Source organism: Pavona decussata, unplaced genomic scaffold (genome assembly GCF_977016875.1).
Source record: "Pavona decussata unplaced genomic scaffold, jaPavDecu1.1 SCAFFOLD_245, whole genome shotgun sequence".
Taxonomy (NCBI): domain Eukaryota; kingdom Metazoa; phylum Cnidaria; class Anthozoa; order Scleractinia; family Agariciidae; genus Pavona; species Pavona decussata.
The window spans coordinates 959,005-972,555 of NW_028145650.1; the positions used below are offsets into that span (position 1 = coordinate 959,005).

Sequence of the window (13,551 nt, forward strand, 5' to 3'; positions counted from 1 at the left end):
ATCAATATGGCGGCCGTCACGAGATTCCGAAGCATTCAAAGATTTTGAATCGCCTGCAGCACAAATATGTCTAATTTTATCAGTTTAATAGAAGGAAAAACATAGATAAAGATGACTTCAGTGGTGAGCAATTGGACCAAGAACGTGGAAGAATTCCGTCGTTCTCCGGAGTCCTTCCTTGCTGCAAGAAACATCACCGCGCACAGTTTTGTTTTAGACATTCTTGAGGTAAACTAAGGACGGTGCCTACTAATACCGAAGTATTTTTGCGTGTTTTATGACTATGTGGGAAAAGAAGATCTTAGCAAGGGCTATTGGAATCCAAAAAGAAAATTGCATGGTTACCCCCAATTTTCTTTTTGGATTCCGAAAGCTCTTGCTAAGTTCTGCTTTCTCCACATAATTTTTAACCGCGCAAAAGTATCTCTGTATTAGTAGGCACCACTGATAAGAAACCCGAGTATCTCAAGATGCGCAGAACATATGCACAGTAACAAAAGTAGACACCATCCTTAACTGAGATAAAATCGGGAAATATCTCCCCACAACCTTATAAGCAGCAGGGGTATTTTGCAGAACACCCAATGCATAGAAGTCCTGTAGAAGTCCTATGTCATATGTCTGCCATGACAACAACTAAAAGTTAACCATCAGTATATACCCTAAACAGTATGGAAGTGCTCTTAGACCTAAATAATATAATTTGTTGCTTAACCCTAAACAGTTATAGGTGGCGTAAAATGAGATGTTCGGCATTCTGCAAAATACCCCTCCGCCTTTTAAGTCAATAGTGCACGCATTTCTCTCATACTATCCTCATAAACAAACAGTGATCAGAAAAAGAGTTTGAGTTAGAAAATGCCAACAGATGCACAAAGATAAATGTACATGGAACACTTGCCAAATTCAATTCTTGGACCCATATTATCTGGCTATCTCAAATTCCCATCTCCTGGAACAATTTTTCCCCAACAATTTGTTCAAGATAGGAAGGGGATTGGGGAGGGGGGTCTACTTTACATCCTTCTCACTCCCTGCATGTTGACCCCTGTGATCTGTAGATGGACAAAGTTTGATTCCAGTCTATTGAATTTGTGGCATTGCATGTTCCTGGTGCCGGCCAAAACATTTATCCCCTAGGATAAGTTTCCCTCACCAGTAACAAGAGCCAAAAGTTAGCAATTAAATTTCATAAACGAAAAATGTACATATACAATGCTTCGTGCATTGTTAAATGCAATCTATATCTAATTATCTTTGTCAGGTTTTTTGTCATGAAAATCTCCCTGAGAATTTGAAGCTTCAGTTGTTCTTTCTGCTTCAAGAAAAGGTATGAACTGCAAAATAATTATGACTGCATGGGAATACATGTACTCACTGGCTCAGTTTCATTTTTATGTAAATTATTATTTGTCTTTTAATAGTTAATGATAATGTTGATGATGGTCATGATAATGGTGATGACGAAGATGACGATGCCTTTGATAATAATAGACCTTACTCACAATATGCTAATTGCCCATTACAAACCACGTGATGTTCTCAGGAGAATCGATCCTTTGTCTTTCTGGAAATAAAGAATACATGCTAGCATGAATGTGACCAATTCTGAAAGAGACTACTCCCTAGAGACCTGTCACATGATCTGTAAATGGGGCGACAAAACAACAAAGCAAATAAAGGTCTTTTATCCAGGGAGAGCAATAGCCAAGGCAGTTTTCACTGGTATTCTTGAATAATGGATGTCTTTCAAGAGCGTGTGTTTTAAATAATTGTATTAAACTTTGCTTGGTATCTGTTTGCAGACTTCAAGTCTTTTTCTTGAATCAACAAGGTACTGATAATTTACCATACAGCCATACATGTATAATTTTTTACCTAGTATTTTCATGCATGCTTTTCTTCTTCCACCAAAAGGCATGTACCCCTAAGATGGAGGTCTTTCCACTGATCTTTATGCCAAAAAAATGCACCACCAAGCTTTGCCTGTGGTTCTCAAACTCATTAAAATTCATGAAAAGACAACAAGGGAAATTCATAAAATGAAGGAGCTTTGGAAATACAATCTTAATTACTGGTGTCATAAAATTTAGTCCACTTTTGCTTTGAATTTATCCAAGAATTATTAATGGTTTGAGAAGTCATATCAAATGCTCGAAAGCATGTTTCATCCATTTTTCAAACATCTCAGAGTTGGTTAACAAAAACACTTAGGTGTCCGTCGTTTTTCAACCCACTTCTCAGTGTTTGGAAAATGAGTGAAACACTCTTTCTTGTGTTTGATGTATGACATCTACAACTATGCACACTATTTTTATTAAGAGTCCACACAAAAGAAGACTCTTTGTAGATCATCTTGGATTTTCTTAGCATAATTTATTGAAAACCAGGTTTTAAATAAATAAATAATTAAAATTTAATACTTAATAAAGTGCAAAATTCATTATATGTATATGATCTAATGCGCTTTACAATAAGTTAACAAATATCCAAAAGAAACTGCAGGGAATATGATAGTTAAAACTACAAAATGGAACAAAATTATATTTAACAATAAATTAAAAAGCAATAAAAAATCTATACATATGGTACATAGTCTAAAAAGTCTTCGTACGCAATTAATAGTATGCTTGTTTAAAAATATACTTTTTCAGTTGTTTCTTAAAAATATTTACACTTGTCTACTTACAGCCCTTAAAGGCTTTCCGGAAGAGAGTTCCATAAGAATGGGGCAGCTACCGAAGAAGCTCTGTCCCCAGTGGTCTTGGCAGATCTAATTGCCGGGCGAGCTAATAAATTACTAAAATATTTTGATCTTAAATTAGAATTACCTTTGAATGATATATTATTACTAAGATATGCTGGCGCTAGGCCATGGAGAGCTTTAAAAGTCATCAAATTTACCTTAAAAATAATTCTAAATTTAACTGGCAACCACTGGAGATTAATCATCACAGGTGTAATGTGCGAATAACGCGGTGTATTGGTCAGTAACCTGGCGGCAGCGTTTTATGCAAATTACACACCGTTTTTTTCAATATTCTTTACCTAATTTTTTGCACTGGTATATCTTGTGGTTTAGATTTGTTTTTGGTTTAAAAGTTATCTTATTTATTTTCTCTAAAATTACAGTGTAGAATGTGCAGTTGGCTCACTGAAGGAAATGTTTACTCATCCTTTAAAAAACATGCGTGAAGTTTATCAAGGCCAGGTAGGTGGCAGTTTTATTATAAATCCAACCCAAAATTATACCTCATCCCAATAATGTTAAATCTTAATATTGACTGACGATCAGTATAAGCTGCAAAAATAATTACCGTTGATTGATTTTTCTAATGATTTTATTATTAGTGGGGTTGCATTGTATTTATAAAAAAAGTCTTACAACATAATTGTAAAACGCAGTTAATGGAGCGTGACACTCTTGAGCTCAGTTGTTACTGTGTCAACAGTTAGCATTACGTGATGCAAATTGGTCATGGATGTAATTTTACTCTTCTTGTACAATACCTATTCTTCTACTTTTGTAGCATGTTGCAATACCGTCTGTTACATTTACAGTAATTTCAACTAACGTTGTCGGTTCAAAGCATGAAGCTAAAAGACAAGACCGAAAGTTTACGTGGGATTTTTATGAATAAAATTAAATTCATCAAAATCAGTTATGCCTGGAGAAAACAATAGGTTGTAATTAGCAGTACAATGACCTGCACGTGCAGGGATAATTTTGGTGAAATTATTCATAAAAAATAATTCCACAAAACATTGCGGTCTTGTCTTTTAGCTTGATTTTAATTCGACAACGTTAATTGAAATAGCTGTATATCCTTCGTTTTGTATGGCTAAAAGGTATAAATACTTCTATTCATGTCTCATTCAGCGCTATGTGAATCTCTTGTATTCGATAGTACTTTACTTGCCATTGGCTTAGTCCAAGACATATGTCTAACTATAAATGGTCTAGTAAAAGTCCGAGTATCACTCACTTGCTGTATTACCTACTGTAAGGTCTACCTTTAGTGTTTGTCTGTTGAGATCTCTACTTAACTTTATGGTAATAGGAACTGCGACATTAATTGTAATTAAATTGTATTGTAATTTATATTAATTTTATTCAATGGTTTTGAGACAGTTTGCTTGAGGATTAAGTAGGTATGGTTGCAGAACTTAATTCCATGAAACTTAAGAACTGTGTATAGTACCATGAGTTCATGTATTTTAGTATAATTTACTTTTGTGATTATAGTGCAGTAGTACAGTGGTTTTTTAATAAATATTTTAATTTTTAATGCAAAGTACAAACATTTACTGTATTTTGTAATAATTTAGTATAAGTTATCAACCAATACTATCAACGATTTATGAATATTAAATACAGTTAGCTGTACAGTTGTTAGTAATTATTACAATATGTGCAGTAAAATGACATATTTAAACAGTAAGTAATAAATAATTATTATGAAAATAATTTGATTTTATTTCCCTTTGTAGGCATCCAATGTCTTTGTTCAGAAAAATATTCCAAGGTAAATTAGACATCATTAAGATACAATTTCACCTGGGAGTCCGAAACCTCAGAGCCAGTTGGTGGGAGGCGAGTGCTCTCACCACTGTCCCATCCCATCATTGTAATTGTTGTGGCAAATGCGTTAAACTAAACTAAACTAATACATACGTACATAATTTATTTGATATAGCAGGTTATAATAAGGCAACTAATCAAAGCTGATGTGGACCTGCTAATTATCAAATGAAATCAGATACGATATAAGATAAAATAGATATTAAGAATTTCACAACAATGAATAAAACCTAACTATACACATTAATAAATTGTTCAAAATGTACAGAACTGGTCCTGTAAATCCCTGCTCCCCCTTTCACCCAAATTTTGTGTTTCACTTTCCCACTGTAACTCAACCACAGTTTCTTTATTCCCTTTGTCTATAACTACACATGTTGTGTCTTAATTTCAGAGTGGAACAAACTGTCAGCGCTAGGAAGGATGTTTTGGCCAATTTGTCTGGACCGTCCTCACAAATTTTCCTCAGTCAGGTACCTACATGTACAACCAATCTTAAACTGTTTCTGTTATAGTGATATTATTTTCCTCAGAAAATGTAAAATTAATTTGATTTTTTCCATAGATTTTGGTAACAGGAACTGTCATCCTAATTTCTTCAGAAACAGTGGTATGTCAAGCTACAAACTTATTGTAGAACAAAGGAAACTTGAGTTAAAGACTATTTAAATTGGTGTCACAGATACTAATTGTTCTCTGTTTAATTACTTAATCGTTTTAGGTAAGCTACATTTATGGAATTGCCGTAGGAATAATAGTCTTCCTTTTTTCCCTTCGTATAAGGAACTAGTTAAAAGAAAATATGAAACTGAATGTCACATTGTGGCGAAGTTTAATAATAGGAAGATGCTAGAGGCTAAATGGAAACCCATTTTGAAATATAATTTAATAGGTACATAGGTGTGTAAGCGAAAAAAACCTGTAAAAAGTAGTGTAAGAGTTGCAGTCTAAGGAAGTATTATATAGTTGGTAGTATTAAGTAATGTCTTGTAGGTGGTATTGTAAGTAGTGTTCGTCTTGTTTTGTAAAGTAGTGTTCTTCGTGTTGCAATTTAAAAAAAAAAAAGGAAAAAAAAACTTATTATAATATTATTTAATAAAAGCTTAAGTACTGTATTTCTTGGGTTAACTGTTTTAAGGGATTTAAAGGCAGAAGAAGAGGTGGAAATTAAAAGCACTGCATGTTGTAAAATGCTGATTTTTGCTGGAAACTAGTCTGCTTGAAAACTCAAACCCTATTTTTTGCAGATCACTCATGAATGGCTTCATTTGTAATGTTGGTGTTGGGTTTGCTTAGGGTTTTTCTGCTGATCATTTTCAATTTCACTCTTATTTTGATGGTGGCTTCTGTTCTTTTCTGCCCTGCTCTTCTCAATTGTCATTGCACTGTTTTTGTTACTATTCAATTTTGTTTTACAGATAGCAAATCAAGAAGTTTTTGTGGATTTTGTTGGAGTTCTTACAGATGTTATAGAAATGGTGAGTTAAGTACTGCTAATTACACATTTTGGATTTTTTCCAGTGTTGCTGAACACATGTTTGTTTGCAACCTTGATGCGCTTTGATGCACATTCCTTTGGGTTCATCTGTTTGACAATTTGCAATAATATTTATTATTATGGTTTCCACAACACCAAGAACGTTTGCCATATAGGCACTTTATCCTTGAATTATGACTGTCAAGCTATTGAAATTTTAGTTAATGAGCTGTTGACACAGTTGGAAAAGGAAAAAAAATGAGCTGCATGTACATTGTAACCAGTAGATTTGAAGCTATAATTTAAACAGTTTTCCTGGAAAAGGTAGAGGAAAAACTGGTGACTGAACTAATTCCTAGATCGAGAGAGGAAAACTACTCTGTTGACTAATTACTAGTTTTTTATCCATTAATTAACAAGTGTCTGTTTTGAATACAAATTAAAATACTTGCTCTCCACTAGTAACTACAAAACTAATCAAGGCTCTTTCTGTGTGCAGGTAAATAATCCCTGCAACTTGCTGGTGAGAAAGACTGCATGTGAATGCCTTTGGGAATTAGAGATGTCATATCCGGTAAGGCAGGGGTCACACAACCATGTCTGCTTATTGCTGCTCGAGGCTAATAGATTATTGTACTCTTGGGAAAATATTATTGCTTTTAAGTATCATTGTGTACCCAGTTTTTGAGTTTTTCATTATTTTTTTGAATTCTTAACTGTGAAAACAATGTAACTGTTATTTTTATTGCCAGTGAAAGTTGCATCAATTCATATACATGTATAAGTAACAAATTGACATTTAAGTTTTTCCGCTATGGTCTATACTCTTATAGATCATAAAATGATGTCATAAAATGTTCAATATAATCAAGTGGAACCATGAGCTGTAGCTGGGGTTTCACTGCCAAGTTTTGAACATTTTATGGCATCATTTTATTGTCTATAAGTCAGAGTATAGACCATAGAAAACTGCCATTGATTTTTTTTTATATTAATAATAACTAATAACTTTTTGTCATGTGCACAAATTAGTTAGCTGAATCAGTGAGATCCATATGTTAGCCTTTAGCATATAATTATGGAGGCTATCTGGGAATTAATTATAATAGTTTTTTTTATCAGTTATTGTTGTTTACAATTTTTTTTTTCAAAGATCCCCAAAATAAAATTTGTAATTGATGTTGGTTTAACAGTTTTGTATAGGGTTCATTTTTCTCATTCATTGTAAATGTCATTAAAAGCCAATAATTGAAATGTCTTTCTTTTAAATAATTAAGGGCCTTCTCCATGCTAAGCTGGATCACCTCTATGCTAAATGTGCTGCTGAGAATAGCCCCATCTTTCAGAGCTACATGGTAAGGACGTTGCAGCTGAAAAGAATTTCTGAAGCTAATAGTTTGGGTTGTGGGGGTTAATGAAGCTCTCACACCAAACTTGAAAATAGGCAGCTGAGGGCTGAATGAGGGCTCCATGAGATGGCTCTATGAATCAATCAGTGGCCAACCCCACAAACTCTAACTTGACCATGGCCAAACCATGGCAGGGCTCGTGGCTGGGGTGCGGGTAGAGCAGGTTATTGGGGGGTGTTCTACCACCTTGGGGTTGGGTTTGTGGTTTCAGCTCCTAGGCTATTGGGCATTCAACCTCCACTTGCAACATAGGTGTTAAAATATGATGGCATTGCATGTGCCTTTATCCATTGTGCAACAACACACTAAATTTAATTTGGATGCAAAACTGTTGATTGGCCTCACCATGATTCAAAGCAGATGAGTAGGTACTATGTTTATGCACATACAGGTACAGTGTGTATGTACAGTGTACATGGTGTGACCAATTGCAAAGTAATTTGCACGGCTTACTTCTTTCCTAAGTTTGGTGGGCATGATTTGGTTGTAGTTCACTGAACCAATAACCACCATGAGTACCAGCAAACTGTTAGTTCTAAAAACTGGCCTAGAAAAATGCTTCGGGTGACCTTGTGATAGAATACATGTGTGAGGCGCTTATTATCCTGAACCTAAAATGGCACTGATTTAATGATTTCAAATAAAATTGTTGCTTTAGGTTTTGTTTGTGACAGTCCTGCGTCATGCCATGGAATGCTTGTTACAGGAGTCTGCTGATAAGTGAGAAATATATATTAATATTAAGATAAAATGTGTATGGTTGCATACATTTTTTTTTTACATTATGGTTTAATTTTTCTTTTCAGTTGGTTTGTTTCTTTTCAAAACCAGTTTTGCTAATTGGTTTTTGGAAACTCAGATTCTAATTAAAAATTAAGAAAAGAGACAACAATTTAAGCTTGCTTTAGTTAATAATTATTTTAATTAACTTTTATTGTCCTTGGAGGGCATCCTTCAGTTGACCCATTACCTTTGTCTGTGGGTCTCTTCATAACCCATGTCTGAACTTATTTGTTGTTGTTTCTGAGTGTCTATCTTTAATTTATTTTCCTTCTTTGTAACAAATAATTCACTGCTTTTCAAAATCTCTGATTCATTTGATCATTTATTCATTCACTCACTCACTCATTTGCTCACTTGCTTACAGCTGTACATGTACTTACACAGTCTGTACTCATTCAGCCATTAATTCATCCACAGATTGTAATTACACACTGTACCTGAGGTCAGTTTTGCAGGCAGCGGTCCACTTTTTTATTTATAATGCACATGTATTTGTTTATCTATTTTAAGTTTTTGTCAATATTATGACATTTATTTTAATTGTGTGTTCTTGGTTTTGTGCATGAATACCCAATTTCATTCTTTTTTTTTTTTCCAATCATTTTATTTTTTCAATTTTCAACTGTCTCTCAGGTTGGATGACAACTGTGTGAATAACTTACTCACAAGTCGCACAGAGCCCTTGAAGGTAGAAAAGATCTCTTGCATGGGGAGATTGTATGGCATTAAAATTTAATCTTTCATGTACTCTATGTTTCTTGTTTTGGGAGAGTCTTGTTGATTTATTTTTAGTGAGTTCAAATAGAGCTAGTCAGCAATGATTATCATAATCATGGTATCATAATCTTATGATAAGACTACAAATTTTGTTGTTTTTATTTTTTTGTTAGCCATTGTACCTACCGAAAGAGGCCACAAAGCAATTTCTACCAGTCACCATTCAGGTGAGATGTTACTGGAATACGATCATATTATTATTATTATCTCATTCTTGCACTTAATATAAAATAATAAAAACAATTTTCTTTGCAACTGTTTTAGTCTTTATATCCCCTACTTCTACTATAAAATTGAAACTTGGGTAATAATCTATGTTTTTCTTTTCTTTGTACAGGCCAAAGCTTTAAGCTCAAAATCATTGAGTTTACCAGGGAATGTGGATACCAGGGAAATAAAGAGGGCGATTTCTTTTCTGATGGACAACATTGGCTTTGTCAACACTACTAGTGTTTTCCATGTCATGTACCAGGTATGTAACTGTGCAGTTCCTGAAAATATCTGCCCCAGGCCACCACCCCCACCCCATAGAGAAGGGATTAGAAATTCCAGGGGGTGGGGGTGGAGGTCCAAAACGCCAAAGCATTTAAAGAAATATATGAAGCTAAATTGGTAAAGGACTAAATAAATGCTTTTTGAAGCTTATAGGGCTTTTTGTTTTTACCATTATGGTGTAATTATTCTGGGAGATTACTCCAATCAAGGATTGTCAAGGGAAAGACATGTATGTCCTTTAAAATTAATTATATTAAAAAACTACTTATTTTTTCCAGCTCATGCAATGTGTTAAACTTGCGGAACTTTCCCCAAATGTAAGTTGAACATGATTTTTTCATTTATTATTTTGGTATCTGCTGCACTTTTGAATTCCAAAGTTTGGAGAATTGCATTACATGTTTTTATGTTTAATTCACATATAAACAGACAGATTCATTTTATGTCATCCTTAGACCTTCAAATCTCAGTTTATCACTTGGGTTTCTACAACGGATCTCTCTGTTTTCCACATGTTGTTACTTTTAAAGGTAGGTGACTCTACTCCTACACCGGCAAGTATTAATTTTAGTAGTTTTCTCTTCATTTTTTGTCTACGGTACTTACATCTATATGGTAATATTGTAATTTTAACGTTTTCTCTAGATGAAATTTTTAGATGATTTGTTTCTGGAAGGCGATGAAATGCTTCTTCTTCAAAGGTAAATGCCAATTGTTTCTGTAAGGTCTCACTGTCCATACACATAAAATGAATTTTAATGGGAGGCTTACCACACAGCAGACCATTCAACAGCTTGAAAAACACATGCGTAAGAGCATAAAAGCATGCACACAGCTAAATTCGTTTAGTCTTTCGTATTTTACTCAATTTGAATAATAGTTACAAGGTTATTTAAATTCAGATATACATGTAAATAGTTGTATTACTAAGCCATTGTAGGTTGCATATTTTAGTATGAGGCTGATGTCATAGAAAGGTGATTGTTGTGGTGAACATTACTGAAGTCCACTGAAAGGAGCCAACCATTGTACGTGGTCACATTTGACTATACATAACCTGTTAACTGCATTGTACAAAGACTTATTACCTACAAAGCTCTTAACGGTTTAGCTCCTTCTTACTTGAGTGACTTGGTTAAGTTTTATGCCCCTGAAAGTAACCTCAGGTCATCTTCTCAGAACTTTTTAGCGGTATTTTTTTCCAAGATGAAATCATATGGTGATAGAGCTTTTTCTGTTTGTGCACCAAAGCTATGGAATGACCTCCCATTAGCTTGAAGACGTTTTTATTCAAGTAATGGCGTTCGACTTATGATGCATCTTAGATTTGAATATACACTTTTAATAATTGTAATAATTTGTTAATTTGTTAATTTAATTGTTACCTTACTTAAGGTTTGTAAAGCGCCTTAGAACATTTGGATTTTGGCGCTATATAAATTGTATTTATTATTATTATTATTATTATTATTATTATTATTATTATTATTATTATTATTATTGGTGGAATTAGCAGCCGAAACGCCATGATCTACAACCAAAGTGACTTCACTCCTTGTTCACCAAATTCATTGGTTCTACAGCATTACTTTTTTCTGAGATAACAGCAACTTAATACATGTAAAAATTGATTTAGTTGTGGAGTTTGAAGGAAATGCAGTGAATTATATGTCTTACAGGATGTTGTTAGTCTCCAGACAGCCCACCCTTCCTCAAGGACAGCGTCTGTTGTGCTTTGAATGGCTAATGTACTTTCCATCTGATGAGGTTAGAAGTCAGAGCTAATCTTTAATCGTATTTCCAGATTCTTGTGCCTTAAAGTTACTTTTGCTTACAATAGTTTAAATCAATCAATCAATATATCAATCAATCAATATATCAATCAAGCAATATATCAATCAATCAATATATCAATCAAGCAATATATCAATCAATCAATATATCAATCAATCAATCAATATATCAATCAAGCAATATATCAATCAATCAATATATCAATCAAGCAATATATCAATCAATCAACTTTGTTTAACAAGGGTGACACTTAACAGTCTGTTTTGACTGACAAACCTGTGGCCCTCAGATTCCAGACCAAATTTGGAATTTGGAAATGTAGGTTTTTGAGGAGAGGGGAAAACCGGAGTACCCACTGGCAGCGAAAAACCTCTTGGGGCAAGGATAAGAACAAACAACAAACTCAACCCACATATGACGTCAAGTCCAGGAATCGAACCAGGGCCACATAGATGGGAGCCGAGTGCTCTCACCACTGCACCATCCCAGCACCTTAAGGAACTTCCAAACATCTGGATAGTTTTTTTAATATTTTCTGTCCTTACTTACAGGATACACTGAAGTTACAACCCAGTGTTCCCCACTGCCTGGATTACTCACAGTTCAACTTCTTTTATCCCTCTGTGTTTGATTCCTTGGGTAAGTGCAGGATGGTGTTTTGTGAGGTCTTGTTCCAAGTGCCATAGTCCCTTTTCTAACGCTTGCATACAAAAAATACCAGTTTGGACCTATGCTTCTCGTAATTCATGGATACCATTTTGTATTATAAGGGGCTAAGTCATGGATGACATGAACATGGAAGATACGCGGAGCGACTGAATTGCTGGATTAAGCCAAAACTTGACTTTGGTAAATTCTAAGGATCAGTGCAAAAGCTAAGAAAAGCCTTCCATGGTTGTTGTCTTTTAATTTTTATTCTCAGATTCTGCATTACCGATCAACTTCAGTTTGGTGTAATATGAGCAACTTGGTTCATCAATGGAGACACCTTTCAGACAACAGTAACTCATACCCTCTCATCCCCTTCATAATGAAATTTTACAAATGCCGTTTTTTGAGGAGAGACGAAATAGAACCTGGAGAAAACTTTCGGATCAAACTAGAACTGGAACCAGTGATAACCTCAGTCGTTATTTGGTGTCAAGTTCGGGTCACATGTGCTCTCACCACTCAGGCATCTCCACTCCCCCTAATTGTCAGTTTGTCAAGTGACTCACACAACCTTACTTGAAAAAGGTTCCCCAAAGGAATCGAAAGCTTGTAACACTTTAAGGTACTTTCTGTGCCTTGCAACCCCTGCAATCATGCCTGCATGTCTCTCTGTTTTTGTCCCGGAACGTTATTTCCAAGTCTGTGTGGTATCATAACATTAATATCTAAATTTTTAGACATCACCGTGGACAAACTGAAAGTTCTTTGTCTGTGCTTGGATCATGAAACTTTAAACTTGCCAGGTACGGTTAAATAACAACTAGCCAGGAAGGTCAAATAGAAATAATACCCGGACAGCTTATGGGATTTTCGACTCCTTGTAACTAGTCACCATGGGAGTGGTGTAAAAAGAGTTAGCATAGCAATAAATAAACAGGGAAGGAACTTAATGCAATTAGAAGCAGTTTTTACTCTTGAATCGAATGAAAGAGTATTGGAGGAGGACAAATCACTCTCTTATGCGCTCGTGTATTAGCCTTCCTCGCAGACGCTCTTTTGGCTCGTCACGCAATCTTTTCTCCACAACGAGAGGAAAGGGGAGGAAAGATTGCGTGATGGCAAAGCTCAGGATACGAGCCATGTGTGTCGCGTACAGTTGGCAGTTTCAAAACCTGGTAGGGAATTGTCGTCTTGTGCATATTCTTGTTTACAGTGTAACACAGATGCTTAAAGACTAATAGCTGAGCTGAGCGTGTTAAAAAAATGTTGGACTCTAATTATTCACAGAAAGTTTTTTTTAGTACAGCAGTGCACGAATCAAAACACCCTAGCATCGTTAGTTACGGTTCTGTATAACGTGGTAATCGCGTTACCGTATGCAATCAAGGTCTAATTAAATGGCAGCGGAACAGTTAAGGATATTGGGGACCTTAGATGAGAGTGCGAGCACGAGATTGAGTACGAATACGACTTTCAATTTTTCAAATTATTCACGTCCTCAGAACTCTCGCTTCTTCCGGTTGTTTATCGGATGTTAAGGAGACCCTAGAAACAAGATCGGTGTGACAAGCGGTTATCTCGGT

The 13,551-nt window shown here is 35.0% G+C and overlaps 1 protein-coding gene across 1 annotated transcript in view; it reads left to right on the top strand.

Moving 5' to 3' along the window:
• LOC146457210 (AP-5 complex subunit beta-1-like) overlaps positions 1–13,551 on the top strand; it is a 26,004-nt gene continuing 12,453 nt past the window's right edge. Inside the window, exons 1-20 of the mRNA XM_085092190.1 lie at positions 1–228; positions 1,265–1,330; positions 1,806–1,834; positions 3,133–3,211; positions 4,492–4,526; positions 4,977–5,055; positions 5,148–5,192; positions 6,001–6,060; positions 6,559–6,633; positions 7,337–7,414; positions 8,127–8,188; positions 8,885–8,939; positions 9,142–9,195; positions 9,366–9,500; positions 9,802–9,840; positions 9,979–10,053; positions 10,169–10,224; positions 11,203–11,290; positions 11,869–11,956; positions 12,706–12,771. Coding sequence (XP_084948316.1) covers positions 112–228; positions 1,265–1,330; positions 1,806–1,834; positions 3,133–3,211; positions 4,492–4,526; positions 4,977–5,055; positions 5,148–5,192; positions 6,001–6,060; positions 6,559–6,633; positions 7,337–7,414; positions 8,127–8,188; positions 8,885–8,939; positions 9,142–9,195; positions 9,366–9,500; positions 9,802–9,840; positions 9,979–10,053; positions 10,169–10,224; positions 11,203–11,290; positions 11,869–11,956; positions 12,706–12,771 — 1,381 coding nt within the window. The 5' untranslated portion in view covers positions 1–111. The remainder of the gene's footprint in view (positions 229–1,264; positions 1,331–1,805; positions 1,835–3,132; positions 3,212–4,491; positions 4,527–4,976; positions 5,056–5,147; positions 5,193–6,000; positions 6,061–6,558; positions 6,634–7,336; positions 7,415–8,126; positions 8,189–8,884; positions 8,940–9,141; positions 9,196–9,365; positions 9,501–9,801; positions 9,841–9,978; positions 10,054–10,168; positions 10,225–11,202; positions 11,291–11,868; positions 11,957–12,705; positions 12,772–13,551) is intronic.